The sequence below is a fragment of the Hemitrygon akajei genome, chromosome 14 (genome assembly GCF_048418815.1).
Source record: "Hemitrygon akajei chromosome 14, sHemAka1.3, whole genome shotgun sequence".
Lineage (NCBI taxonomy): Eukaryota > Metazoa > Chordata > Chondrichthyes > Myliobatiformes > Dasyatidae > Hemitrygon > Hemitrygon akajei.
Window position 1 is genome coordinate 78,659,080 of NC_133137.1, and position 27,600 is coordinate 78,686,679.

General features: G+C 42.6%; 1 protein-coding gene across 3 annotated transcripts in view; it reads right to left on the minus strand.

Annotated features, from left to right (window-relative positions):
* Positions 1–27,600, minus strand: part of mapk12a (mitogen-activated protein kinase 12a) — a 122,118-nt gene that overhangs the window by 53,720 nt on the left and 40,798 nt on the right. For 2 of the 3 annotated variants that reach the window (XM_073066411.1, XM_073066410.1), the window contains exons 4-5: positions 7,140–7,251; positions 1,315–1,344 (exon numbers count right to left, since the gene is read on the minus strand). In XM_073066411.1, coding sequence (XP_072922512.1) covers positions 1,315–1,344; positions 7,140–7,251 — 142 coding nt within the window. The remainder of the gene's footprint in view (positions 1–1,314; positions 1,345–7,139; positions 7,252–27,600) is intronic. The other variant, XM_073066412.1, reaches the window with a different exon arrangement.

A 27,600-nucleotide genomic window follows, 5' to 3' on the forward strand; every position in this document is an offset into this window, starting at 1 on the left:
TGCAAATTAAATGTACGCCTTTGTATTCAAGATTGAAAATTGTTTAATGCCATATCCTGTACATAAATGTAAGGAAAACAAAATAATTGTTACTCGAATCTGATGTAGCACAAAAAACCCACACAAGATAAAGAACACAATAATAATAATCATAAAACATAATAAATATAAATAAACAAGGTAGATTATACACATAGATTGATTATATGTCCATAAAGTGACTAGTCATAATGTGACTCAGAGAAAATAATAAAATCGTGGTGGAGTTAGTGGGTGTTGATCAGCCTCACTGTTTGGGGTAAGTAACTGTTTTTGAGTCTGGTGGTCCTGGGCGTGAATACCACGTAGCCTCCTCCCTGATGGGAGTGGAACAAACAGTCCATGAGCAGGGTGTGTGGGATCCTTCATGATATTACTGGCCCTTTTCCAGCAGCTTTCTGTATATTTGTCCTTGATGGTGGGTAGGCTGTTGCCGGTGATACATTGGGCAGCGTTGACTACCCTGTTGTGGAGCCTTCCTGTCTGCTGCACTGCCATTTCTGAACCGAGCAGTAATGCAGCTTGTTAGGATGCTCTCTGCTGTGCATCTGTAGAACAAAGTGAGTGTAGATGTGCAAATTCCAGCACTCTTCATCCTCCTCAGAAAATAAAAGCATCGCTGAGTTTTCTTGAATGTAAATTCTAAACTAGCAGGAAGCCACAGTGTGGAAGTCACTACTAAATTTATTAGCTAAAACTATCTTTCGGTACTTTTTCTCTATACTTGATATATTTTGTGGAAAGAATTTACACATTAGATCAGCTAACAGAATGCAGTTCCATGGCTCCTGCACATAACTGGGACAGGTTTGTGATATAGACTTCCGTTAGTGCGCGATTCAGTAAATGATAAGTTTTCCCCGCAACTCATTAGGGCTCCAGTGGTGCTTTGGAGGACCTGGGAGAAGGAGCTTAACTCTTTATGCTCACATATTGTAAAGCTTGTAATGCAACCCAGCTGGTAGGATTTGTAGCAGTGATCTAGTGATCTGGTGTACTTTACCAAACATGATACTTAGACAACTTCCATTACTTCGAATGTTTATTTAATCTCAGAGAATGTATACAGTATACAACCTGAAATTCGTACTCTACACAGATATCCCCGAAACAAGAGACCCCATAGAATGAATGATAGAAACATCAAAGCTCTGAAGCCTCCACCCCCCACCCTTCACACATTACTTGCTGTAAATGTATGTATAATGATATGCAATTACCACCAATGAACTCACTCTGTTATATCAGAACATAAAATACAACAGAATGCCTTACCCTGTGGATGATCCCTGCAGAGTGGATGTACTGTTAAAAAGACAAAGTGTACTTTAAAATAAAGAAAAGACACATTTATTCCAATTAGAGATTTCATCACAAGCTCCCACCACCTATTAAATGCTCCCAATGATGTGCGTGTCAAATATCTCTGACAACCAAGTCCAGCACCCGGCCTTCATGCGTGGTTTAGCCACTGAACCTGGCAGAACCATTCCTACTGACAGGGGAAGGACCAACAGCAGGATACTGCTGCCTTAAAACCAGTCACTTTGGGCAGGTGGGGCTCATCAGCCATGGTCGGCAGCTCATCTAGGAGAAGGAAAACTCTGATCTCAAACCTCAGTTGCCTTGTGACTATACTCACTCACTGAGAAGGCTTCGGGACTAAACCCCGAGGGATAAATCTGGAGCTGGAATATCTAAGGCAGCCCTATGTTGAGTTCAACACTGACTGGCAACAGCTACGATACTGTTGGTGCCAAACTGCATCGGTCTCTGTCGTTCCTTTGGGTCCATCAGCTGTGTGGAGAGGGGGAGCCGACTACATGAGTAACAGCTTACTCTCCATATCGCACTGCCCTGGCTTGCATATCTAAACAACTAGGACGCAACATCCATATCTGAGCATGACCAATGGAGGCCTACAAGTTCAAATTATCTTTAGGAAAAGTTCTAATTCTTGATAAGAGACTATTTATATTTGATAACAATTTCCAGCCACAGTAATGCAAAGCCACAAAACAATATGGCAGGAATTACAGAGGGAAAAATTAGCATCATATTAGAATGTGAAAAGCCTGGGGATTTCCAGGATTAATTAGATGGGCAGAAAGTCTGCTTGCCTCTTATCTGAACACGTACCCACTTTTTAGACAGTAGAACAACTCACTGTGCAAGAAACTTTCTTATCAATTAAGCCAGTGGCTTCAGGAGACAGCGATGGTGGATGGACATGGAAGTACAAGGGCAATAGAGTCAAGAGTTTTACAGCTTAGAAACAGTCCCTTCAGCTCACCAACTGCCTATACCAATCATCATATGAGAAACTCTTAGATAAGGGTGCCTTACATAGGAAAAGATGTGCTAGCATTAGAGAGGGTCCAAAGGTGATTCATGAGGATGAATCCAGCAATGAAAGGGTTAACATATGAGCAATGTTTGATGGCTCTGGGCCAGAACTTGCTGGAGTTTAGAAGATTGAGGGGGAATCTCAATGAATCCTACCAAACATTGAAATGTCTGGTTAAAGTGGATGTGGGAAGATATTTCCTATAGTGGGGGGAAGTCTCGGACCATGGAGCACAGCCTCAGTCTAGAGAGATGTCCCTTTAGAACAGAGGTGGGGAGGAATTTCTTTAGCCAGAGGATAGTGAATCTGTGGGATTTATTGCCCCAGACGACTGTGGAAGCCAAGCCATTGATTATATTTAAAGGTTCAAAGGTTAATTTTACTATCTAGGTATGCATGCAGAATATATCTCTGAGATTTGTCTTCTCCAGATACCCATGAAATATCAAAAAAGCCACGGATGTCTTTGAAAGAAAATACATCACTCTCCCCCCCCCCCAGAAAGAAAAAGAGAAAAGGAAGAAAATCTCGCAAACCCCTAACACCCTACCCCTCCCTCGCACACAAAAAAAATTAACAGATCGCCCACACGGAAAAAGCACCAAGAACATCAGACCCCAAATCCCCGACCCCTCCCTCACACAAAATCTAACGTATCGCCCACCCAGAAAATGGCAACAAGGACGTCAGATCCCCCAAAGCGGAGGGTCATAGGTTCTTGGTTAGTCAGGAAGATGGCAGGAGAATGGGATTGAGAGGGAAAAAGAATTATCCATGATAGAATAATAGAATAGTGCAAGACTCGATGGACTGAATGGCCCAGTGTTGCTCCTGTGTCTTATGGTCACATGGTCTTATCATGCCTATCTATACTAATCACAGTTGCTTGCTTATCCTTCTTTGCTTTGCTCATTCAAGGTGCATCGTAAAAGTTGTTACTGTTCCTGCCCTCATTGCTGCTTCTGGTGGTCCATTCCAGATTAAAACCACTATTGTGTGAAAGAATGCTACCACCCAGATCCTGTTCACACCTCCTCCCTCTCACCTTAAACCTATGATCTCCAAGTTTAAAACACCCCTACCAAGGGAAACAGACTGTAGCTATCCATCATGTCTATTTTAATAGTACTAAGTACCTCTGTCATGTCACTGTGCCCTAGAGAAAACAGACCTGGCCTATCAAATTTCTCTTGATAGTTCAAGTCCTCCAATATAACCATATAACAATTACAGCACGGATACAGGCCATCTCGGCCCTTCTAGACCATGCTGAACGCTCACTCTCACCTAGTCCCACCTACCTGCACTCAGCCCATAACCCTCCATTCCTTTCCTGTCCATATACCTATCCAATTTTTTTTTTAAATGACAAAATCGAACCTGCCTCTACTACTTCTACTGGAAGCTCGTTCCACACAGCTACCACTCTCTGAGTAAAGAAATTCCCCCTCACGTTACCCCTAAACTTTTGCCCCTTAACTCTCAACTCATGTCCTCTTGTTTGATCTCCCCTACTCTCAATGGAAAAAGCCTATCCATGTCAACTCTATCTATCCCGCTCATAATTTTAAATACCTCTATCAAGTCCCCCCTCAACCTTCTACTCTCCAAAGAATAAAGACTTAACTTGTTCAACCTTTCTCTGTAACTTAGGTGCTGAAACCCAGGTAACATTCTAGTAAATCTCCTCTGTACTCTCTCTAATTTGTTGACATCTTTCCTATAATTCGGTGACCAGAACTGTACACAATACTCCAAATTTGGCCTCACCAATGCCTTGTACAATTTTAACATTACATCCCAACTCCTATACTCAATGCTCTGATTTATAAATCTCTGATTTCTTCACCACCCTATCCACATGAGATTCCACCTTCAGGGAACAATGCACCATTATTCCTAGATCACTCTGTTCTACTGCATTACTCAATGCCCTACCATTTACCATGTATGTCCTATTTTGATTATTCCTACCAAAATGTAGCACCTCACATTCCAGGCAACATCCTTGTAATTTTTTTCTGCTCCCTTTCTAGCTTAATCAAAGTTCAAAAGTTCACAGTAACTTTGTTAACAAAGTACATATATGTCACCACATACAACACTGAGATTTATCTTCTTGCAGATATACTCAAAAATCCATAGAATAATAACCATAACAGAATCAAAGAAAGATCACACTAACTTGGGGGTTTTACCAGTGTGCAAAAAAACAACAAATTATGCAAATACTAAAAAAATAAATAATAATAATGAATAAATAAGCAATAAGTATCGAGAACATGAGATGACAAGTCCTCGAAAGTGAGCACATAGGTTGTGGAAACAGTTCAATGATGGGCCAAAGTGAAGATGTGCGAAGTTATCCCCTTTGGTTCTTACAAACCCACTCTCTGCTCCACACTGATAAATACAATACTGTTCAAAAGTTTTAGGCACCCTAGCTATTTATATGTGCCTAAGACTTTTGCATTGTACTGTAGATTGATTGTATGTCTATGAAGTGATGCTGGGTTGTACTTAAAATGACTGACAGGAAATAATAAAGTAGTGGTGAAATTAGTGGGTGGAGGTGTTGATCAGCCTTACTGCTTGGGTTAAAGTAGCTGTTTTCGAGTCTGGTGGCCCTGGTGTAGATGCTATGTAGCTTCCCCCAGAGGGCAGTGGAACAAACAGTCCATGAGCAGGGTGGGTGAGATCCATCATGATGTTACTGGTCCTTTCCCGGCACCTTTCTGTATATATGTCCTTGACAGAGGTTAGGCTGGTGCTGGTATTGTGTTATAAAATAAAATTTGACACAATACCAAAAGAAGGAAGCAGAGAAATTTAGGTAAGAAATACTATTGACGCACTTCACAGCAGAAGGCATTGCCACCAGAATGGGGGGGGGGGGGGGTTTGAAATCTATTTTTTAAAGATGCTAGATCTGGAAGAACACGGTTTATATGGAAGATTGCAGGCGACTATTACAATGAAGATTCTGAACACAAGGATGGGAGTATTTACATTAAGGTGCAACACACACAAAATGCTGGAAGAACTCAACAGATCAGGCATCCTCTGTGGAAGTGAATAAACGTCAATGATAGGAAGGGGAAGACAACAAGTGGAGGGAGAGGAACGAGGAAAAGCTGGGAGGTGCCAAGTGAAGTTGGGTGTGTGGGAAATGTAAAAGGCTGGAGGAAAATTAAATTGAGGTGTTGTTTCGCTATAATTAAATACATTCTGAAGTCCTTCTGTTCTAAACACTGCTATGGTTGATTCAAGACCCTGCTCAGGGTAATAAATTCTCCTTCCACTCATTGCTAGAACACTGAACATATCAGATTTATTCTAACAAATGCTTTTTACTGATTACTCTTTAATTGTATCTTGTTGAAAAAAGAAAACTTCACTCGATGCAAACGACTACGTCATTTGGTAAAGTACTAGAACCAGACTATTAAATGATAATTACTACCCCAACCAACTATCTACATTACTGTGTGTGACAAAGGCCCGTCACTGATTACGGACGGCATACGGCACATTCAGTAAAACACGCAAAGGATCATGATAATCTAACGTTTCTCTCCTCCACAGTCACTGGGTCTGAAACAGAGCTGCTGCATAGAGCTGTCTTATATAGAGGCAGCAGCAACCTGCACAAGTGTGCTGATGGTAGAGGATACCATCTTTAACTGGGTCAAGGGTTATGTTACCTAATTACTCATCTTGTAGTAAAGTTTTGGGGTTTACTTAAGTCACTTAACCGGGCAAAGGTGATTCCTATAATGAGGTATATGTGTTTATTATGAGAACTGGCAGTAGAGTTTCAGATTGTGTAGAACGGAAGATAATTGAGTTAATTAGCTTTTGGTTGGTCTAGGGGGAGGGGCTTAGCAGTTATAAGCCTCAGGTTACCAAGGCCTTGGGGTTTTTTTTCTTGTTTAGTCTGAGGGTGGCTGTTAACCAGAGAGGTGACAATTGCAAGCTGTATATATATTGTTTTTTTTTCCATTCTTTTTCTAGTTTTGATGTGGACGTCCAGGTTTTTGTTTTTCCACTATTTTTGTAAATAAAAGCACCTCAATCTATTTTTGTGACTCAAGCAATCTGGTTATTCCTCTTAGACGGATGACCCACATTTATTTGTGACACTGTGCAAAAGTCTTAGGCACATATATATAGCTTGGGTGCCTAACACTTTTCCACGCTACTGTATTACGTATCGCACTGTACTACTACCACAAAGAATAAGACAAATTTCATGACATATGTGAGTGATGATAAACTTGATTCTGATCTGGGTCTCTATTGTGGACTGAGGGTGGGAGGGGGGCAGGGAGAGGGGAATCATGGTTGGGAAAGGGAGAAGGGAGAGGGGAGGGAGTGGAAAGCTCCAGAGAGACATTCTGTAATGATCAATAAACCAATTGTTTGGGATCAAATGACATTACCTGGTGTCTCAGGGCTGGGTGTGTCTGCACCCGTGGGGTGGGGGGGGCACTCCTTCTCTGCCATCTATCCCATGTCCTAACCTTACAATTCCCAACCTCCTTTGTTCCCACCAAACTTACAAACTCACTCTCTGCTCCACATTGACAAATACAGGACAGTGAAAAAGTCTTGGGCATCCAAGCTAAGTACATATATGTGCCCAAGACAGCTTGCACTGTACTGAAAGATATACTGAGTACTTTAATCTTTTTATTACAAATTACTCTTACATTTATGTAGTTAGAATGATAAGGGTGGAAGATAAACTGACCTTTAGGCCTTTTAAGACTTGGTATACCAGAAACTGGATCCGATCTTCAGTCAGTCTCTCATGTTTCATTAGTTTGCTGAGGTCTGTTCCCATAAATGGCATGACCAAATAACTGCCAAGCAAAGAAAAATTATAAACGTAGCATCAATATAAAACAGCGTAGGAGCCATGTATCTGTATTCTGTCTTTCTGTATTATATTTTGTGTTGCGTGGTTATCATGGGTAATTTGTCTCGTGTGTTGGGGCCTGATGGAAGCGAATGAGCATAGTTACGTACCCCAAAACCCATGAACACTACCTCACTACTTTTTCCATTTTTATTTTTTGCACTACTTATTTAATTTAACTATTTAATATAAATATACTTACTGTAATCCATGTTTTATTATTATTATGTACAGCATTGTACCACTGCCACAATGACAACAAATTTCATGATACGTGCTGGTGATATTAAACCTGATTCTGATCCATGCTTTGTTTCTAGTTCAGTTTAGTCAAGTTGGGAATGAGAGCCAGGGGCGATATATTTTTGCTGAGTGCTATTTTTAGCTTGAGACCACTATTAAGAAAGTTAATTTCTCTAATATGCTAATGCTTAAGATCGCTAACTTTGCTATTTGATCATTTAGTACTATTATATTGTTGTAAGATTTTCGCCTTTGTTGGTTTCTTAATAACAAATCCAACAGACTTTCTTCAACTTTGGAACTTTGTTATTGTGGAAGGTGCGTCATACAGTGTCAACTCCCGTGCTTAATCTTTGAGCGGTTTCAATTAACTGCAACGAATAGGTCAAGGGTTCCTGTACCCAACCAGTCGGGTTTTGAGCATCAATATCTGAGGATCTCAATGGGTCTTTTTTCCCCGAGCCATGTCCCAGTCCAGTGGTTCCCAACCAAGGGCCCATGGAATCCTCATTTAATGGCAGGTAGGGGTCCGTGGTATAAAAGTGGTTGGGAACTCCTGTCCTAGTCGCAGCACGGGGTAAATCATGTAGTTGCTTTAGACTGGGAGACTTTAGGTGTAAAAAATACTTCTAAAAATGGAGCTAACGTGCAGGAAATTGATGTGAAATTTCTAAACATGTCATATCAACTCTACTTTTTCAAAGCTAATTCAGAGTTCAATGCAGATTCATTGTTTGTGAGTCGTTTTTTGATGGATCAAACTTTCATTTTATTAATTTATCGCCAGCATATCTACTTGACAGAAAATATCTTGTTTTGTTTTAATAACATTATTGTATCTCACAGGATAAAATTTGCATTTGAGGAAATTGGTGCACATTTGATAAAAATGTTAACTTTACAGTTGAGGATAATTTTGCATTAAACAGAATCAAGCCCAATATATCACTCATACAGGATGCAATAATCAATAGATCATCTAGTGATTCCAGTTTTTATCCAAATCATAAGACCATAAGGCATACAGTACCGTGCCAAAGTCTTAGGCACATATACCTAGCCAGGGTGTCGAATACGTTTGCACAGTACTGAGGTAATTTTATGCATTGCACTGTACTGCTGCCGCAGAAATAAACAATGACATACGTGAGTGACGATAAGCCTGATTCTGATATGGGTCTCCACTGTGGACTGGGAGTGGGAAGGGGGCAGGGAATCATGGTTGGGAAATGGGGAAGGGAGCGGCGAGGATGCGGGAAAAACCAGAGAGATATTCTCTAATGATCAATAAACCAATTGTTTGGAATCAAATGATCTTGACAGGTGTTTGTACTTGTGCCTGGCACTCCTTCTCTGTCACCTGTCCCACACCTCTCCTGTAACGCTCCACCTTTGCCTCTTCCAACATCCTTTGCTCCCGCCAGATTTACAAACTTGATTTCTGCTCCACATTGACAAATACAGTACTGTGCAAAAGTCTTAGGTACGTTAGCTACACACACACACACACACACACACACATATATACACATACATACATACAGTATATGTGTGTGTGTCTAAGATATTTGCAAAGTACTGTAGAAGCAGAAATAGGCCACTCAGCCCATCGAGTATTTTTTCAAGTCACTGGAACCACCTCACCTGATGTTGGTTACATGCTCTCTACAATCCCACTTGAGTAATTTGTACTTTGTACTGAGCAGACCGTTTAAGGCCAGCCCAGCAACATTTCCTCTTTTTGTATATAGCTGTATGGACTGACTATTGCCCTCAGCAGGAACTTTTTACATGGCCTGAAAACTGCATGGCACTTTATATATTTGTTTTGTAAAGGCATATTACAGCGTTGGTGCTCAACGTGCTGGCGGGTTATTGACAAAAAGCGACCAAACTCTGTTCTGTGTTTATTGTTACAGTTGTAACAGAGTAGTAACTTGAAACACAGATAGTATAAATACATCGCAGACGAGAGAACATCTGCTGATGCTGGAAACCGAGCAACACATACAAAATGCTGGAGAAACTCAGCAGACCAGGTAGCATCTAAGAAAAGAGTACAGTCGATGTTCCGGGCTGAAATCCTTTGGCAGGGCTGTATAAATACAATGAAGCTCTAAAATGTTTCAAAGTAAAGGTTGTGGTATGTTTATTATTTAGAAAACTTAAAGATTACATTCATTAACACAATTAATTACAGGGTATTTCAAAATTATATTACCATAATTTCAAGATTATATTAACCTTACATCAAAGAAAATTCCACCACTGTGTGGCAACGAAGGCAATGTGCATGGGAGCATTTCAGTTACTGCATGGTTGCACATTCACACAGCTTAGAGGCAACAACGCAGCCCAGTTAGATAGGGATCATCAGCTGTGGTCTATGTCGGGGCTGACTCCAAAAGATTATCAATGATGTCAAGATCACACACTCATTTCCTGAGGGCACTTTCTGGCCAGTATGCCACAGTAGCACGGCAGTTAGCACGACACTATTAGAACTCTAGTCGTTGGAGTTTGGAATTCAATCCTGGCGTCCTCTGTGAGGAGCCCCTGTACGTCTTCCCCGGGGAAGGTGGGGTTTACTCCAGCTCCTCCAGTTTCCTCCCAAAGTCCAAAGACTTTGTAGGTGAACTGGTCATTGTAAATTGTCCTGTGATTAGGTTTGGGTTAAATCAGGATTGTCGAGGGCTGCTGGGCAGTGTGGCTCGAAGGATCAGAACAGCCCGCTCCACACAATATCTCTAAATAAATATGACTCAGAGCCATGTAGCCTGCCCGCCTGACACCCTGCCAGATATGCTGTTTGTCAATGAACCTCAATGGGATACAACCAGTTTATTAAAACCTCCCACTATAAACCCCCTTTCACGTGTCAGAAAATTGATTGCAGAGTCCTTCTACAATTACCCTTGGATCATTTGTATGCATCCAATATAACCTGATAGAATTATTATCCTGGACTTTCTGAGTATTTTGTTTTGCAAAGCAGCCTGTGTACCTCCACCCCATCTACATACCACTTTTACTTCACTCCTTTTCCTAGAAAAATCATCAAAATCACACTCTACCACAAAATGGAACCTCTCAGCCCACTTCGCTCACACTGACTGTGGTGCCTACCTACACGAAATCCACTTGTCCACGTTAGGCCCGTCTCTGCCCCGGCTTTTCCTACCTAATTGCTTTAGGTAGTTGTAATGATCTCATTGTGGGCTGCAGGGGGATGTGCTGAGGGACGCACTGAAGCTTGGTATTCTGCAAGAGCTCGATGGGGAAGGAGCACAGTGAGGGGTTCTTCTCCTACTGGAGAGGGAGGGGCCAGCTGGGGTAGGAAGCCCCTCGATTATCGTGGTAGCTAGTATCCCTCCCCAGAGGACCACGTGAGTGGAAACAAAGTACATTTATTATCAAAGTATGTAAGCATTATATACACCCTTGAGATACACCTCCTTGCAGACAGCCACAAAATAAAGAAACCCAAAATAAAAAAGATTGTCAAATACTCGATGTGCAGCAACAGAGCTATTAATGTGTTTGAATGTAATAGAACTGTACAGAAAGCATTGACCATATATGTAAAGAATGAAAAAGGCATGGAACAGTTTATTCTTGTAATTAACTATGAATAAAGTTTATTTTGCTTTAAAAAAATCTCTGCCTCTGCTGCTTCCTCTAGCCATTCCTTCCAGATGACTAACACCCACTGTGTGAAAAACTTATCCCTCAGATCTTCTTTAAATACCCCCCCCTCTTAATTAAACCACTGCCCTCTAGTTTTAGACTCCTTTGCCTTGGAACAAGTTTCTAACTATCCTATTTTATGAATCTACATGTTTTTCTTCTCATGACTCAGTAGCCCAGGGATGGCATCCATCAATAAGGACCCCCATCACCCAGGACATGCCCTCTTCTCATTGCTACCATGAGGGAGGAGGTACAGGAGCCTGAAGACACACACTCAGCAATTCAGAAACAGCTTCTTTTCCCCCCTACCATCAGAGTTCTGAATGGTCAATGAACCCATGAACACTACCTCAGTGTTTTTCTTTTGTACTGCTGTTTAATTCTAAGGCACTCCTTCCCTCTGCTAGCCTTGAGCAAGCTGTAGCACCTGCTTAGATCCCCACCCCTCCCGATCAGGGTCACGTGAAGCCATGGGAGAAAGTCGTATGAGCAGCTGGTGCATATCACACGTCCTGGTTATGCAACCACTGACGCCAGGCAGACAGTCTCTGAAGATATTGATAACGGCTGGAGTCAACCGTCTTGTAAAGACACTGTCCAGAAGAAGGCAATGGCAAACCACTTCTGTAGAAACATTTGCCAAGAATAATCATGGTCATAGGCCATGATCACCCACGTCAAACGACATGGCACATAATGATGATGATAAAAGGAAGTGACCTAGTCCAGTTCAACAGGATCTTGCCCCTACATTGCATTTTGCCAGTTCCTCTTCGTAAGCACATATTGAACGGATGCCAAGCTGATGAGTTGTACAGTGGAGCAGCCTGATAGCCATAGCAACTGAACGTTTTCCCATTGAGAACAAAGAAAAAAATTGTAAATGTCTACATGGATTGCAACTTTAATTAATAATCAGCAGAACACAAATGTAATTTACATTTCTGGATATACAGTGCTGCACTAAAGTCTTAGGCACATATATATAGTTAGAGAGCATAAGACTTTTGCACAGTACTGTGGTAATTTTATGTATTGCACTGTACTGCTGCCACAAAAAAAACAAATTTCATGACGAAGGTGAGTGATGATAAACCTGATTCCGATATGGGTTTCTATTGTGGACTGAGAGTGGGAAGGGGGCACAGAGTCCACTCTGGAGGAGTTACAAGCTTCAGAGGCTGAGATGGGAGAGACTATGCATACAACTGTTACCTGGGTGCTTCAGTAGTCACGGGTTTATGAGAGAGTGGGAAAGAGAAAGCCACTGTTTAAAAAAAACTCACATGAAATCTTAGCTGGAGTTTGCCAGAAGGTATGTGGGAGACTCTGAAGTCAGCTGGAAGAAGGTTCTAGGGTCTGATTAAACCAAAATTGAGCTTTTCAGCCATCAGGCTAAACGTGATGTTTGGCATAAGCCAAACACCGCACATCATCAAAAGCACACCATCCCTACGGTGAAGCAGGGTGGTGGCTGCATCATGCTGTGGGGATGCTTCACTGCAACAGGCCCTGGAAGGCTTGTGAAGATAGAGGGTAACATGAAAGTAGCAACATGCAGGGAAATCCTGGAAGAAGCCTGATGCCGTCTGCTAGAGAACTGCGACTTGGGAGAGGATTTGTTTTCCAGGAAGACAATGACCCCAAGCATAAAGCATGGGGATGGCTTTAAAACAACAACATTAATGCTCTGGAATGGCCAAGTCAGAGTGCAGACCTCAATCCTATTGAGAAATTGTGGCTGGACTTGAAAAGTTCTGTTCACTCACAATCTCCATGCAATTTGATAGAGCTTGAGCAGTTATGTATAGAAGAAGGGGGAAAAATTGTAGTGTTTAGATGTGCAAAGCTGATAGAGACCTATCCACACAGACTCAAGGCTTTAATTGCTGCTAAGGGTGCATCTACTAAACACTGAATTGAAGGGGGTGAATAATTATGCAGTCAATTATTTTGTGCTTAATAATTGTAATAAATTTAGACCAATTTGTAGATTTGACACAAAAGAGTCTTTTCTGTTGATCAGTGTCAAAAAAGCCAAACTAAATCCACCGTGATTTAATGTTGTAAAACAATAAATCATCAAAACTTCCAAGAGGGGTGAATACTTTTTACAGGCACTGTATGCCAGTGATAATAAACTTGATTCTGATTCTGAGGTAGAAACCAAACTACACGTTCTATTCTGAAACCTTTTGAACATATGCTCTCTACAGCAGGATAATGAAACAGCAGAACTGATATATTTTTTGATGAAAGGTTTTGTTTACTCTTTTTCATAGATGCTGCCTGGCCTACTGAGCTCCTCCAGCATTTTGTGTGTGTTGCTCGGATTTCCAGCAGTCGCTGATTTTCTTTTGTTTGTGATTTGATTGCTACACGGTGAAATCTCTTCCGGAGATGCCTACCCTGAAGTTTAAGTCTTCCCTTCGACGGGAGTTCAGTGAAACCCTCTCTTACTGCTCGCCCTCTGTGCCCTCCAACTCTTCGACCATGTGCCCACCCAGACCCGCTACCACTGCCATGGATCCTTTCTGGGAACATGCCTTTGCCGCCATCTTGTGCTACATGGCTTCCTGAACCGTTTTCAAGCCTCTCGATTCAGTCCCTGTGAGGACCCCAGGTACTCACATTCAGTTGACTGCTTCTCCCACTGCGTCCTACACACCACGCTTTCCGCCATGAGGTGGCACCTGGCGTCCCCAGGCCAGTCACTTCCACAACTTCGGGATTCTCTCTCCACCGCCTGCAATGGACCCCAGTCCTGCTGAAGGGTCTCAGCCTGAAACGTCGACTGTTTACTCTCTTCCATAGATGCTGCCTGGCCTGTTGAGTTCCTCCAGCATTTTGTGTGTGTTGCTTGGATTTCCAGCTTCTGCAGATTTTCTCCTGATTGTATTTTTCATCTGTTGGTTCAGGGACGTGGGCACTGCTGTTAACAGCAATATTTGTTGCCCATTGTTATTGCCCTGGTTGTATCATGGTTTCGTACGGTAACCTACTAACCGGTACGTCTTTGGACCGTGGGAGGAAACCGGAGCACCTGGAGGAAATGCACACGGTCAAGGGGAGAATGTACAAACTCCTTAAAGATAGCGGCGGAACTTGAATGCGCAGGAATGTGAGAACTGCAGAAAGACCAATGCCCTTGGAGGGAAAATCCTACAAAAAATAATGGATACAGGCCTATCCATCACGGTAAAGCCCTCCCCATCATTGAGCACACCTACATAAAACACTGTTGCAGGAAAGTAGCATCCATCAAATGGGACCCCCCCCCCCCCCCCACAACATGCCCTCTTCTCGCTGATACCATCAGGAAAAAGGTACAAAAGCCTTAGGAATCTCACCACCAGGTTCAGGAAAAGTTATTACCTCTCAACCATCAGGCTCTTGAACCAGAGGGGTCATCTTCACTCGCCCCATCACTGAACTGTTCCCAAAACCAATGGACTCACATTCAAGGACTCTTCATCTCATGTTCTCCATATTTATTGCTTATTTATTAATTATTATTATTATTATTATTATTATTATTATTATTATTATTTCTTTATTTTTGTATTTGCACAGTTTGTTGTCTTTTGCACTCTGGTTAAACAGCCAGTTGGTGCAGCCTTTCATTGATTCTGTTATGGTTATTATTCTATTATGGATTTATTGAGTATGCCTGTAAGAAAATGAATCTTAAGGTTGTATATGGTAACATATATGTATTTTGATAATAAATTTACTTTGAACTTTGAGGTACTTGTGCAGATGACTATAGACTCGACTTTACCTTTCCCTTTGAACTACGCAGATTACTGATGCCCTTTGGAAGCCAGTTAACGCTGTTGAGGATTTGGAGTTATAACCAGGACAAAGGTAAGACTGGCAGACATGAGTCCTGAAAGGACATCAGTGAGCAGGTGGTTTTGTGGTTTTCATTCATGAGGCTGTCTTTTTCACAGACTACTTAATTAAGCAAATTTTAATTCTCCAGCTGTCAAATTCATGTCTGTTCAGTGTCTATGTGACTTGTTTTGACTTGTAGTTGGATGTGCTGCCTATTAATTACTTTGGAGGAGAGCAACACCAGATGGCTTCATTAACAATTACCTAAGGGTAGAAGGCTAGGGAGGCTTAGATCTTGAGAATGGAGTGCCTGGGATAGTGCTATAGAGATAAAGATGCAGACAGAAGATTTTGGTTACGCATGGAGAATGGAGTTTTTAGTTCTTTCAGAAATCCTGTTACTTTCTGGAACTTCTGGTTAAGATGGTGCTACCGAACGTGTGTGACATCAAAAAGCTTCTGGTCATCAAAAAGCTAAAAATCACTAAAAATACCTTTTCTGAGGTAAATTGTGTTAAATTATCGACACAAACAGCGAAGGGGTGAGCAATGGTGAGGTGGGTTGTTCGAGGGATGAGAAGAGATGATGTGTGGCAGAATCATTCTGGATGGAGGTCCAATGCCCGTACAACTGTCCCGGGAGTGAATTTGGATCGATCTGGGCACCAGAAAGAGAGGTCAGGGCCTGGGCAGAGAACAGTCGGTGCTCGTTCAACTGGCCCGCGAGTGAGGTTGGATCACTCTGGGTGCCAAGCTGATCTGAAGAGCTTGGGCTGGGTGACAGAATCTGGACCTGGAGTGGGTCACTGGGCAGCGTGGGCCTTTCACAGCAGTACTGCCTGGGTCCTAGTGGAAGGCACAATGCGCTATTTAGACAATATAAACACAGGCCCAAACTGGAGTTGAGAGCCAATTTCACTCACTCTCTACGATCTTCACACTTCTCTCCAAGGTGCTGGAGCCTTTCGCTGTTCCATCTTTGGGTCAATTTAAATGCTGGCCCAGATGGACTGAAAAGACAGGGTGTCAGTCAGGAAGAAAGCCAATTTTGCTTGTTCTGCACTGTGGTCATCTCCATGGCGCAGGGGCTACGAAGACCGCCCTGGCTGCTGCGCTCCATGCCCATTAATATGATGAACTGATTAGCGAGGCTTTCGGCCTACTCTGGGCTGCTTCAGTGTTTGGATCTGAAGATTAAGCTTTGGTTCAGAGTGTTGTTGTTCATTTCAATTGTTTGCATGATCCTTTATTTATTTTTCTTTGTCTTGAGCATCGACTGTTGGTCCTTTATTTTTATTGTTATTCTTTTTTTCTCTAATTGGGTTCTTTTGAGCTTTTTGCTTTGTGGCTGTGAGCAGACAAATCTCAAGCTTGTATAATTTATGCATTCGTTGATAATAAATGAATCTTGAATCTTAAACCCTCCAAAGACTTTCCTCCATTAATGCTGGGCGTCACCCGGAGGTAGTGAATCATTTACATTCTAAGGGCCAATTTAAATTATAAGGCATAAGGCTGTAGGAATTATTTTGATTGAAACTTGGCGCCATGATGGTGTAGCGGTTAGTGCCACGCTATTCCTGCTCAAGGCGTCAGAGTCCAGAGTTCAGTCCCATTGTCAGTCTCAATTCGTCCTCCCTGTGGAATGCGTGGTGTTCTCCGATGCTCCGGTTTCCTCTCACAGTCCAAAGACCTACTGGGTAGGTTAATTGGCCATTGAAGATCGTCCTGTGATTGGGTTAGGGTTAACTGGTTTGTTGGGGGGTGCGGCACAGTGTGGCTCGAAAGGCCGTAGGGCCAATTCCACATGTATTTATAAATCTATTTCTTAATGGAAACTTGGTATGAGTGAACAAAAAAGTCAAATTTGCATGAGTTAAATAATTTGCTCAGTGCAGCTAGATAAGATCTTGCATGTTCACAAATATGCAAAATTATGCAAAATTATCCAGGTTCCTTAAGATTGTTATAGCCAGGGGAGTTATTGTGGATAAGCTCCCACTGTCTATTAAATGCTCCCAATAGCATGTGTCTCAAATAGCCTCTGACAACTAAGTCCAGCTCCTGGGCTTCACGTGTGGCTTAGCTACTAAACCCAGTGGAACCATTTCTACTGACAGGAGAAGGGGAAATGACGGGATTCTGGTAACTTAAAAACAACCGCTTCGGGCAGATGGGACACACCAGGCACAGTTGGCAGGTCTTCTCGGAGAAGGAAATCTCTGATCTCAAACCTCCGCTGCCTTACAGCTATACTCACTCATGGGGAAGGCTTCAGGAGTAAAGACCAAGGAAAGATCTGGAGCTGGAGTCCCTAAAGTAGTCCAACGTTGAGTTCAACGCTGACTAGCAACTTCTGTGACACGATTGGTCCCAAATTGTATACATAGTTCTCTGCCGTTCCTTTGGAACCATCAGTTGAGTGGAGGGGGGAGACTGCTATATGGGCGACAGCTTGCATAGTCAGAATCAGAAGCAGGTTTAATATCACAGGCAAATTCGTAAAATTTGTTGTTTATGCGGCAGCAGTATAATGCAATACGTAATATTACAGGAAAAACGTGAATTACAGTTAAGTATGTATATATATATATATATATATAAAATAGTTAAATTAGTAGTGCAAAAATTAAAAAAGTAGTGAGGTAGCATTCAAGGGTTCAATGTCCATTCAGAAATCTGATGTCCCCAGGCTTGTGTAGCGGCTTGCTTGTCACGTGGACAGCAGCTGGGACATAATATCCATGCTCAGCCCCGACCAATGGAAGCCTCAAAATTATACAAGTTGCTTTCATTTAGCAGTAACGTTTTTTTTGAGGTATTGGGTTGCATCTCAAATAAAGGTGAGCCAGGAATGAAGTTAGAGAGCCTAGCAACATAGTGTCATGACAACAACCTCAATGTCAGCAAAACAGAGAGCCGGCCATTGATTTCAGGAAGGGTGGAACAGTACGGACAGTGTGCATGATTCCGTCTACATCAACTGTGTTTAGCTTGAGGGTTGACAGCTGCAAATTCCTGGGAGCGAACATCACCTATGGCCTGTGTTCTACATGGATTTCATGGTCAAGAAAGCTCACCGACACCTCTACCTCCTCAAGAGGCTCAAGAAATTTGGCAGGCCTGCCACTGTGCCAGGAGGATGTTACCGAGGTTTTATAACCATATAACAATTACAGCACGGAAACAGGCCATCTCGGCCCTTCTAGTCCGTGCCGAACGCTTACTCTCACCTAGTCCCACCTACTTGCACTCAGCCCATAACCCTCCATTCCTTTCCTGTCCATATACCTAACCAATTTTTTTCCTGCATTTTGGATATAGATATGGATTGGACTATAGTCTATGGACTTTTTTTCAGTCTAATCATTTTTTTATATTCTGTACTTTTCGCCTGTTCTTTCTTGTTTTTTTTTCCTGTGCATGGGAGGGGGATTTGTGGGGGTGGGTGTCGATGTTCTTGTGATGTTTTGTGTGGGGGAGGGGAGTCAGGGGGTCGATGTTCTTGTCACATTTTTGTTCTTTTTTTGTGCAGGAGAGGGGTATTTTGGTGCCGACGTTCTTGTTGTGTTTTGTACGGGGGTGGGGATGGGGTGTTGGGAGTTGATGACTGTGTTGCCGTTGTTTTTTTCTTGGTTTCATGGCTATCTGGAGAAGAAAGATCTCAGAGTTGTATAATTTGATAATAAATAAACCTTTAAATCCTTTTGAATGTTCACATCAACCCTTAACAAATCTTCCAAAATAGGAAAGTATCCTATCTCAAAGTTCAAAGTTCAAGGTAAATTTATTATCAAAGTACAAATATGTCACCATACTGAGATTCAATTTCTTGCAGGCATACTCAATAAATCCAATAACCATAATAGAATCAATGAAAGTCCGCACCAACAGGGCAGACGACCGGTGTACAAAAGACAACAAACTGTACAAATACAAAAAGAAAAATAATTATAACAATAAATAAAAAAAGCAATAAATATCGAGAGCATGTGATGAAGAGTCCTTGAAAGTGAGTCCATAGATTGTGGGAGCAGTTCAATGATGGGGTAAGTGAAGTTATCCCCTCTGGTTCAAGAGCCAGGATGGTTGAGCGGTATTAACTGTTCCTGAACCTGGTGGTGTAAGTCCTGAGTACTGATGGCAGCAGCAAGAAGAGAGCATGACCAGAACGGTGGGGGATTTTGATGATGGATGCTGCTTTCCTGCAACAACGTTCCATGTAGAATGTGCTCAATGGTGGGGAGCACTTTACCTGTAATGGACTGGGTCATAATCGACTACTTTTTGTAGGATTTTCTGTTCAAGGGCATTGGTGCTTGGCTGTGATACAACCGGTCAATGTACTCTGCACCACACCTCTATGGAAGTTTGTCACAAAGTTTTAGATGTCACATCGAATCTTCACAAACTTCTAAGAAAGTAGAGGCAATGCCATGCTTCTATAGTACTGGGCCCAGGACAGGTCCTCTGAAAAAAAAAACACTGAAGAATTTAAAGTTGCTGACCCTTTCCACTTCTGATTCTCTGAGAAGGACTGGCCCATGGACCCCTGGTTTCCTCCTCCTGAAGTCAATAATCAGCTCCTTGGTCTTAACTGACATTGAGTGAGAGGTTGTTGCTGTGGCACCATTCAAACAGATTTTCAATCTACCTCATATTTTGTTGATTCATCACTACCTTTGATTCGACCTACGACAATGCTGTTGTCTGCAAACTTAATTATGGCAGTGGAGCTGTGCTTAGCCACACAGTCATAAGTGTAAAGTGAGTAAAGCAGCCTCGTGGTGCACCTGTGCTGATGGAGATTGTGGAGATGTTGTTGCCAATCTGAACTGACTGGGGTCTACAAGTGAGGAAACTGAGGATCCAATTGTGCAAGGTGTTCTTGAGGTCAAATTCTTGAAGCTTATTGATTAGTTTTGAGCGGAACATGGTATTGAATGCCAAGCTGTAGTTGATAAAGAACACCCTGATGTATACACCTTTGCTGTCCTGATGTTCCATGGTTGAATGAAGAGCCAATGAGATGGCATTTGCTGTGGACCTGTTGTGCCAGTAGGCAAATTGGAGTGGATCCAAGTCACTTCTCAGCCAAGAGTTGATTTGGTTCATCAACAACCTCTCAAAACACTTCATCACTGCGGACGTAAGTGCAATTGGATAATAGTCATTGGAGCATATTAACACGTTCTTCTTGGGCACCGGTATAATTGAAATCGCTTGACGCAGGTGGGTACCACACACTGCCAAAGAGAGAGGTTAAAGATCTCAGTGAGCACTCCAGCCAGTTGATCAGCACAGGTCTTTAGTAGTCGGCCAGGTACCCAATTGGGTTGGATGCTTTCTGTGGGCTCACCCTCCTGAATGATACTCTCATGTGGGCCTCAGAGACTGAAATCACAGGGTCATCAGGGGCTGTGGGAGTTCAGACGTTTCCTCCATGCTTTGACGGTCGAAGGCATTGAGTTTATCTGAAAGTGAAGTTCTGTTGTCACCTATGTCACTTGATTTCGCTTCGTAAGAGGTAATCAAACCCTGCCACAGCTGTCAAGCAACCAATGTGCATAAAAGAAAACAACAAACTGAAAATACAAAAAGAGGAAAAAAAGAAATAATAATAAACAAATAAGCAATAAATATGGAGAACATGAGATGAAGAGTCCTTGAAAGTAAGTCCAGTTCAATGGGAATAGACCAGTGATGGGCAGGTGAAGTTATCCCTGCTGGTTGAAGACATGATGGTTGAGGGGTAATGGCTGTTCTAAAATATCTGGATGCATATCAGATTGGAATGGTAGCTTTTCTGCAACAGGCCATAAGAAACTATAGAGAGTTGTGGACACAGCTCGACACACCTCAGGAATGAGTCTGTTCATATTCTCTGGATCAGCCATGATCAAATGGCGGAGCAGACTCAATAAGATGTATGACCTAACTCTGCTCCACTATCTTACGGTCTTCCTCAGTTTTTACTTCTCACTGCCTAAGTTATCATCATTATGTGCAGTATTGTATGACGTGGGTGATCGTGGTCTTTTCATGACTGTTCTTGGCAAATTTTTCTACTGAAGTGGTTTGCCATTGCCTTCTTCTGGGCAATGTCTTTACAAGACGGGTGACCCCGGCCATTGTCAATACTCTTCAGAGATTGTCAGTGGTCGCATAACCAGGACTTGTGATATGCACCAGCCGCTCATGTGCCCAAAGTGTTACCCTTAATAGGCCAATATACAAATTGCCATCAAAAAGTACTGCTCATACTTCACTAAAGTACAATTTGTTAATGAGCAGACTCAAAGCGGGTCTACCCCATCAGCGAGCTGCTCGTTGGCGGGGGAGCTGGAGCAGTTGGACTTGGTGTGGATCATGTTACTGTCTGCTACAGGGAGTGATCATGACTGCTCTTGGCAAGTTTTTCTGCAGTTGTGGTTTGCCATTGCCAGCTTCTGGGCAGTGCCTGTACAACCCCACCCATTATCAAAACTCTTCAATGATTGTCTGCCAGGCTAGCGGAGGGAAGGAGTGCCTTACACCTCCTTTAGTAGAGACATATCTCAACCCCCACCACCCAAAATTCAGGTAATAATCTTTCTCTTTTAATAACTGATGTGAATAACCTCACATTTACCCATGCTAAACAGCTAAAGCCATGGATTTCTCCACTTACCCAACATGTCATTGGAGTCTCTTTTCATCCTCCTTCTGGTCTTTGTGTTGTGTTCAAACTTGGAGATGTTACATTGAGCAAATCACTGACACATAATGGTAGCCCCTGCAGCACACCACCCATGACTGACTGTGGCTGGAAAAGGACCCCATTCTCTACTACCATTAGGCAGGAGGTTTAGAAGCCTTACATCCCACACCACCAGGTTCAAGAACCCAGAAACATCAGGTTCCTGAACTGGTGTCAATACCTTCATTCACCACGACTCTGAACTGATTCTACGACCCACAAACTCATTTTCAAAGATTCCTTACAACTCATGTTCTCAGTCTTAATTTTTATTTTCAGTTTGCCTTCTTGTGCACAGTAGTTCTTTCTCAGTCTGTACAGTATTTGTAAATTCTATTGTATTTCTTTTTCTCCCCTGTAAATACCTGCAAGAACATGAAATCTCAGGGTAATACAGTGGATTCTGGTTAATTGGGGTACATCTGGACCAGTACATTTTGGCCCAATTAAGCAGCGTCCCAATTAGCCAAAGTTTCATAGAAATAGTTAAAAGGTATAAAAGAGACAAACTACCATTTAACTGAGTAACGAATTATATATCTAAATGAAATACAGACCAAATTAGAACACCACCAACACTGCTTCTGTACTATAAACTGTGCATTCGATCTCAATTGTTATCAACAGAGGAATTCATCTGCCGTGATCTTAAATTAACTAAATCAGCACAGACACCTGGTGAAAATAATAGACTGCTGGAATAAATATAATGCTTTAGATGATTGCAGCCTCCAAATCTTTATTTTCATTGTAACATTCAAGATGATTGTCAATACCTTCTTAGCTCCTAACTTGTTGAAGCAGTGAAATTGTTTCATTTTCACTCAGGGCCATTTCTGGAATCTCCAAACCTGAATGCTTGAAACCGTGGTGAGCAAAACGGTTCTGCATTATCCTACTGCTTACTTCTCACCAGCTATCAGTGACAAAAATCACTGCTTTCTGAACAGAAAGACACTCAAGAGACGCTATTTAAAAACTAATCGTTCTAAGCATGGTGTAGCATCTAATGGTCACACACAGGTGCGCAACTGACGCTACTTAGAACCTGCACGGCAAAAGTCTCCTGTCCCAATTAAGGGACATAGTGTCCCAAATAAATTAAGGGAATCCCAGCTATTTTCTCAATTATTTTTTTAATTAATTCTTTAAGTGTTGTCACAAATAAACAGCTGCCCCAATTAACCAATATCCCAATTAACCGGAATTCACTGTAGTTGGTATCATATACATCCTTAGATAATAAAATTATTTTGAACAGTTTCGTGCAGCAAAGAAGCACAGATGGTAGTTTGCCTCCCAGGTGCCAGGGTCCGTCTGGGATGTTTCTGATCGTGTCCACGATATTCTGAAGTGGAAAAGAGAACAGCCAGAGGTCGTGGTACATACTGGTACCAACAACATAGGCAGGAAAAGGGAGGAGGTCCTGAAAGCAGACTACAGGGAATTAGGAAGGAAGTTGAGAAACAGGACCACAAGGGTAGTCATCTCGGGAGTACTGTCTATGTACTGTCTGACAGTGAGTATAGGAATAGAGCGAGGCGGAGGATAAATGCGTGGCTGAGGGATTGGAGCAGGGGGCAGGGATTCAGATTTCTGGATCATTGGGACCTCTTTTGGGGCAGGTGTGACCTGTACAAAAAGGACGGGTTGCATTTGAATCCCAGGGGGACCAATATCCTGGCGGGGAGGTTTGCTAAGTCTATTGGGGAGAGTTTAAACTACCGTAGGATTGCTGCGGGCGGGGTTGAGAACCAAACTGAAGAGACAGAGGAAGAGGCAGTTGGCTCACAAATAGAGAAAGCTTGTAGACAGTGTGAGAGGGAGGATAGGCAGGTGATAGAGAAGGGATGTGCTCAGACTGATGGTTTGAGATATGTCTATTTTAACACAAGGAGTACTATGAACAAAGCGGACGAGCTTAGAGCGTGGATCAGTACTTGGAGATATGATGTTGTGGCCATTACAAAGACTTGGACAACTCAGGGGCAAGAATGGTTACTTCAAGAGCCAGGCTTTAGATGTTTCAGAAAGGACAGCGAGGGAGGCAAAAGAGGTGGGGGCTTGGCACTGTTGATCAGAGATAGTGTCACGGCTGCAGAAAAGGAGGAAGACATGGAGAGATTGTCTACGGAGTCTCTCTGGGTGGAAGTTAGGAACAGGAAAGGGTCAATAACTCTACTGGGTGTTTTTATACACCATCCAATAGTAAGAGGGACATCAAGGAGCAGATAGGGAGACAGATTCTGGAAAGGTGTAATAATAGCAGGGTTGTCATGGTGGGAGGTTTTAATTTCCTAAATATCGATTGGCATGTCCCTAGAGTGAGGGGTATAGATGGGGTGGAGTTTGTTAGGTGTGTTCAAGAAGGTTTCTTGACACAATATGTAGATAAGCCAATGAGAGGAGAGGCTGTACTTGATCTGGTATTGGGAAATGAACCTGGGTGGGTATCAGATCACTCAGTGGAAGAGCATTTTGGAGATAGTGATCACAATTCTATCTTCTTTACCATAGCATTGGAGAGGGATAGGAACAGACAAGTTAGGAAGGCGTTTAATTGGAGTAGGGGGAAATATGAGGCTATCAGGCAGGAACTTGGAAGCATAAATTGAGAACAGATGTTCTCGTGGAAATGTACAGAAGAAATGTGGCAAATGTTCAGGGAATATTTGCATGAAGTTCTGCATAGGTACATTCCAATGAGACAGGGAAAGGATGGTAGGGTATAGGAACTGTGGTGTACAAAGGCTGTTGTAAATCTAGTCAAGAAGAAAAGAAGAGCTTACAAAAGGTTCAAAAAACTAGGTAATGATAGAGATCTAGAAGATTATAAGGCTAGCAGGAAGGAGTTTAAGAAAGAAATTATGAGAGCCAGAAGGGGCCATGAGAAGGCTTTGGCAGACAGGATTAAGGAAAACCCCAAGGCATTCTACAAGTATGTGAAGAGCAAGAGGATAAGATGTCAGAGAAAAGGACCAGTCAAGTGTGACAGTGGAAAAGTGTGTATGGATCCGGAGGAGATAGCAGAGGTATTTAATGAGTACTTTGCTTCAGTATTCACTGCAGAAAAGGATGACTTACAGTGGACTGAAAAGTTTGAGCATGTAGTTATTAAGAAAGAGGATGAGCTGGAGCTTTTGGAAAGCATCAAGTTGGGTAAGTCACCGGGACTGGACGAGATGTACCCCAAGCTACTGTGGAAGGAGAGGGAGGAGATTGCTGAGCCTCTGGCAATGATCTTTGCATCATCAATGGGGACGGGAGAGGTTCTGGGGGACTGGAGGGTTGCAGATGTTGTACCCTTATTCAAGAAAGGGAGTAGAGATAGCCCAGGAAATAATAGACCAGTGAGTCTTACTTCAGTGGTTGGTAAGTTGATGGAGAAGATCCTGAGAGGCAGGATTTATGAACATTTGGAGAGGCATAATATGATTAGGAATAGTCGGCATGGCTTTGTGAAAGGCAGGTTGTGCCTTACGAGCCTGATTGAATTTTTTGAGGATTTGACTAAACACATTGATGAAGGTAGAACAGTAGATGTAGTGTATATGGATTTCAGCAAGGCATTTGACAAGGTACCCGATGTAGGTTTATTGAGAAAGTAAGGAGGCATGGGATCCAAAGGGACATTGCTTTGTGGATCCAGAACAGGCTTGCCCACAGAAGGAAAAGAGTGGTTGTAGATGGGTCATATTCTGCATGGAGGTCAGTCACCACTGGTGTGCTTCAGGGATCTGTTCTGGGACCCCTACTCTTCGTGATTTTTATAAATGACCTGGATGAGGAAGTGGAGGGATGGGTTAGTAAATTTACTGATGACACAAAGGTTGGAGGTGTTGTGGATAGTGTGGAGGGCTGTCAGAGGTTACAGCGGGACATTGATAGGGTGCAAAACTGGGCTGAGAAGTGGCAGATGGAGTTCAACCCAGATAAATGTGAGGTGGTTCATTTTGATAGGTCAAATATGATGACAGAATATCGTATAATGGTAAGACTTGGCAGTGTGGAGGATCAGAGGGATCTTGGGGTCTGAGTCAATAGGACACTCAAAGCTGCTGCACAGGTTGACTCTGTGGTTAATAAAGCATATGGTGCATTGGCCTTCATCAATCGTAGGACTGAGTTTAGGAGTTGAGAGGTAATGTTACAGCTATATAGGACCCTGGTCAGATCCCAATTGGAGAACTGTGCTTAGTTCTGGTTGCCTCACTACAGGAAGGATGAGGAAACCACAGAAAGGGTGCAATTTACAAGGATGTTGCCTGGATTGGGAAGCATGCCTTATGAGAATAGGTTGAGTGAACTCGGCCTTTTCTCCTTGGAGCGACGGAGGATGAGAGGTGACCTGATAGAGGTGTATAAGATGATGAGAGGCATTGATCATGTGGATAGTCAGAGGCTATTTTCCAGGGCTGAAATGGCTAGCATGAGAGGGCACAGTTTTATGGTGCTTGGATGTAGGTACAGAAGAGATGTCAGGGGTAAGTTTTTTACGCAGAGAGTGGCGAGTGCGTGGAATGGGCTGCCAGCGACGGTGGTGGAGGCGGATACAATAGGGTCTTTTAAGAGTCTCCTGGACAGGTACATGGAGCTCAGAAAAATAAAGAGCTGTGGGTAATCCTAGGTAATTTCTAAGGTAAGGACATGTTCGGCACAGCTTTGTGGGCTGAAGAGCCTGTTTTGTGCCATAGATTTTCTATGTTTCTATCGGTTCACTAAAGTCTTGACAGCCTTTAGAAAGTCTAAGGACACCATGTTCCCTGTTTCCTCCTTATCTCTTCTGCTTGTTACATTCTTAAAATAAGTATGATCTTTTTTCGTAAACTCATGCTGACTTTGTCAAGTTCTGCTGGTGCTTCCCCAAAGAGATCTGTTATTGCATTTTTAATAATAGATTCTGATATCTTCCCCACTGTTGGCATCAGGTTTATTGGTCTGAAATAATCTGTTTATTCCCTTCCTCCTTTTAGTACTACTCGGTCGGAAAATGTATTTATTTAGGATTACAGTGTTGCGTAGGCCCTACCGGCTTGTCAAGCCCTGCTTTCCCACCAATCTCTGACAACCCCGACTTAACGCTAACCTAATCACAGGACAACCTGCAATGACCAATTAACCTACTTGGTAACCACCTACTTGGTGGAAGGAAACTGGAGCACCTGGAAGAAAGACACACATTCCATGGGAAGGACAAAGAGTTATCGAAAATGCTAGAAACAGGCCCTTCAGCCCACCTAGCCCATGCTGACCCATTTAAGATGCTTGGTCCCATCAACCTGCATGGAGATCATAGCCCGCTACACCCCTCCCCATCCGAACTTCTCTTAAATGTTGAAATCGAGCTCGCAAGCACCACTTGCACTGGCAGGTTGTTCCACACTCTCAATATCTCTTGAAATCCAAGGTTCCCTAAACCTGTTATGTTTACCTTTTATTCCGACAGGCACATACAAGCTTAGTACTCTCAAGATTTCACCTTTGAAGGCCTCTCATGTACAAAGTACACCTTTGTCAGTAAACAGCCTGTCGCAGTCCACACTTGCCAGATCCTGTCTGATACCATTAAAACTGGCCTCTCTCCAATTTAGAATCTCAACCCATGGACCAGACCTATCCTTTTCCATATTTACTTTGAAACTAGCGGCATTATGATCACTAGATGCGAAGTGTTCCCCTACATAAACTTCGGTCATCTGCCCCGTCTCACTCCCTAATAGGAGAACAAGTACTGCACACTCATCGTAATGCTCCATTATGATGAAGCTTGATGAAACTGAATCT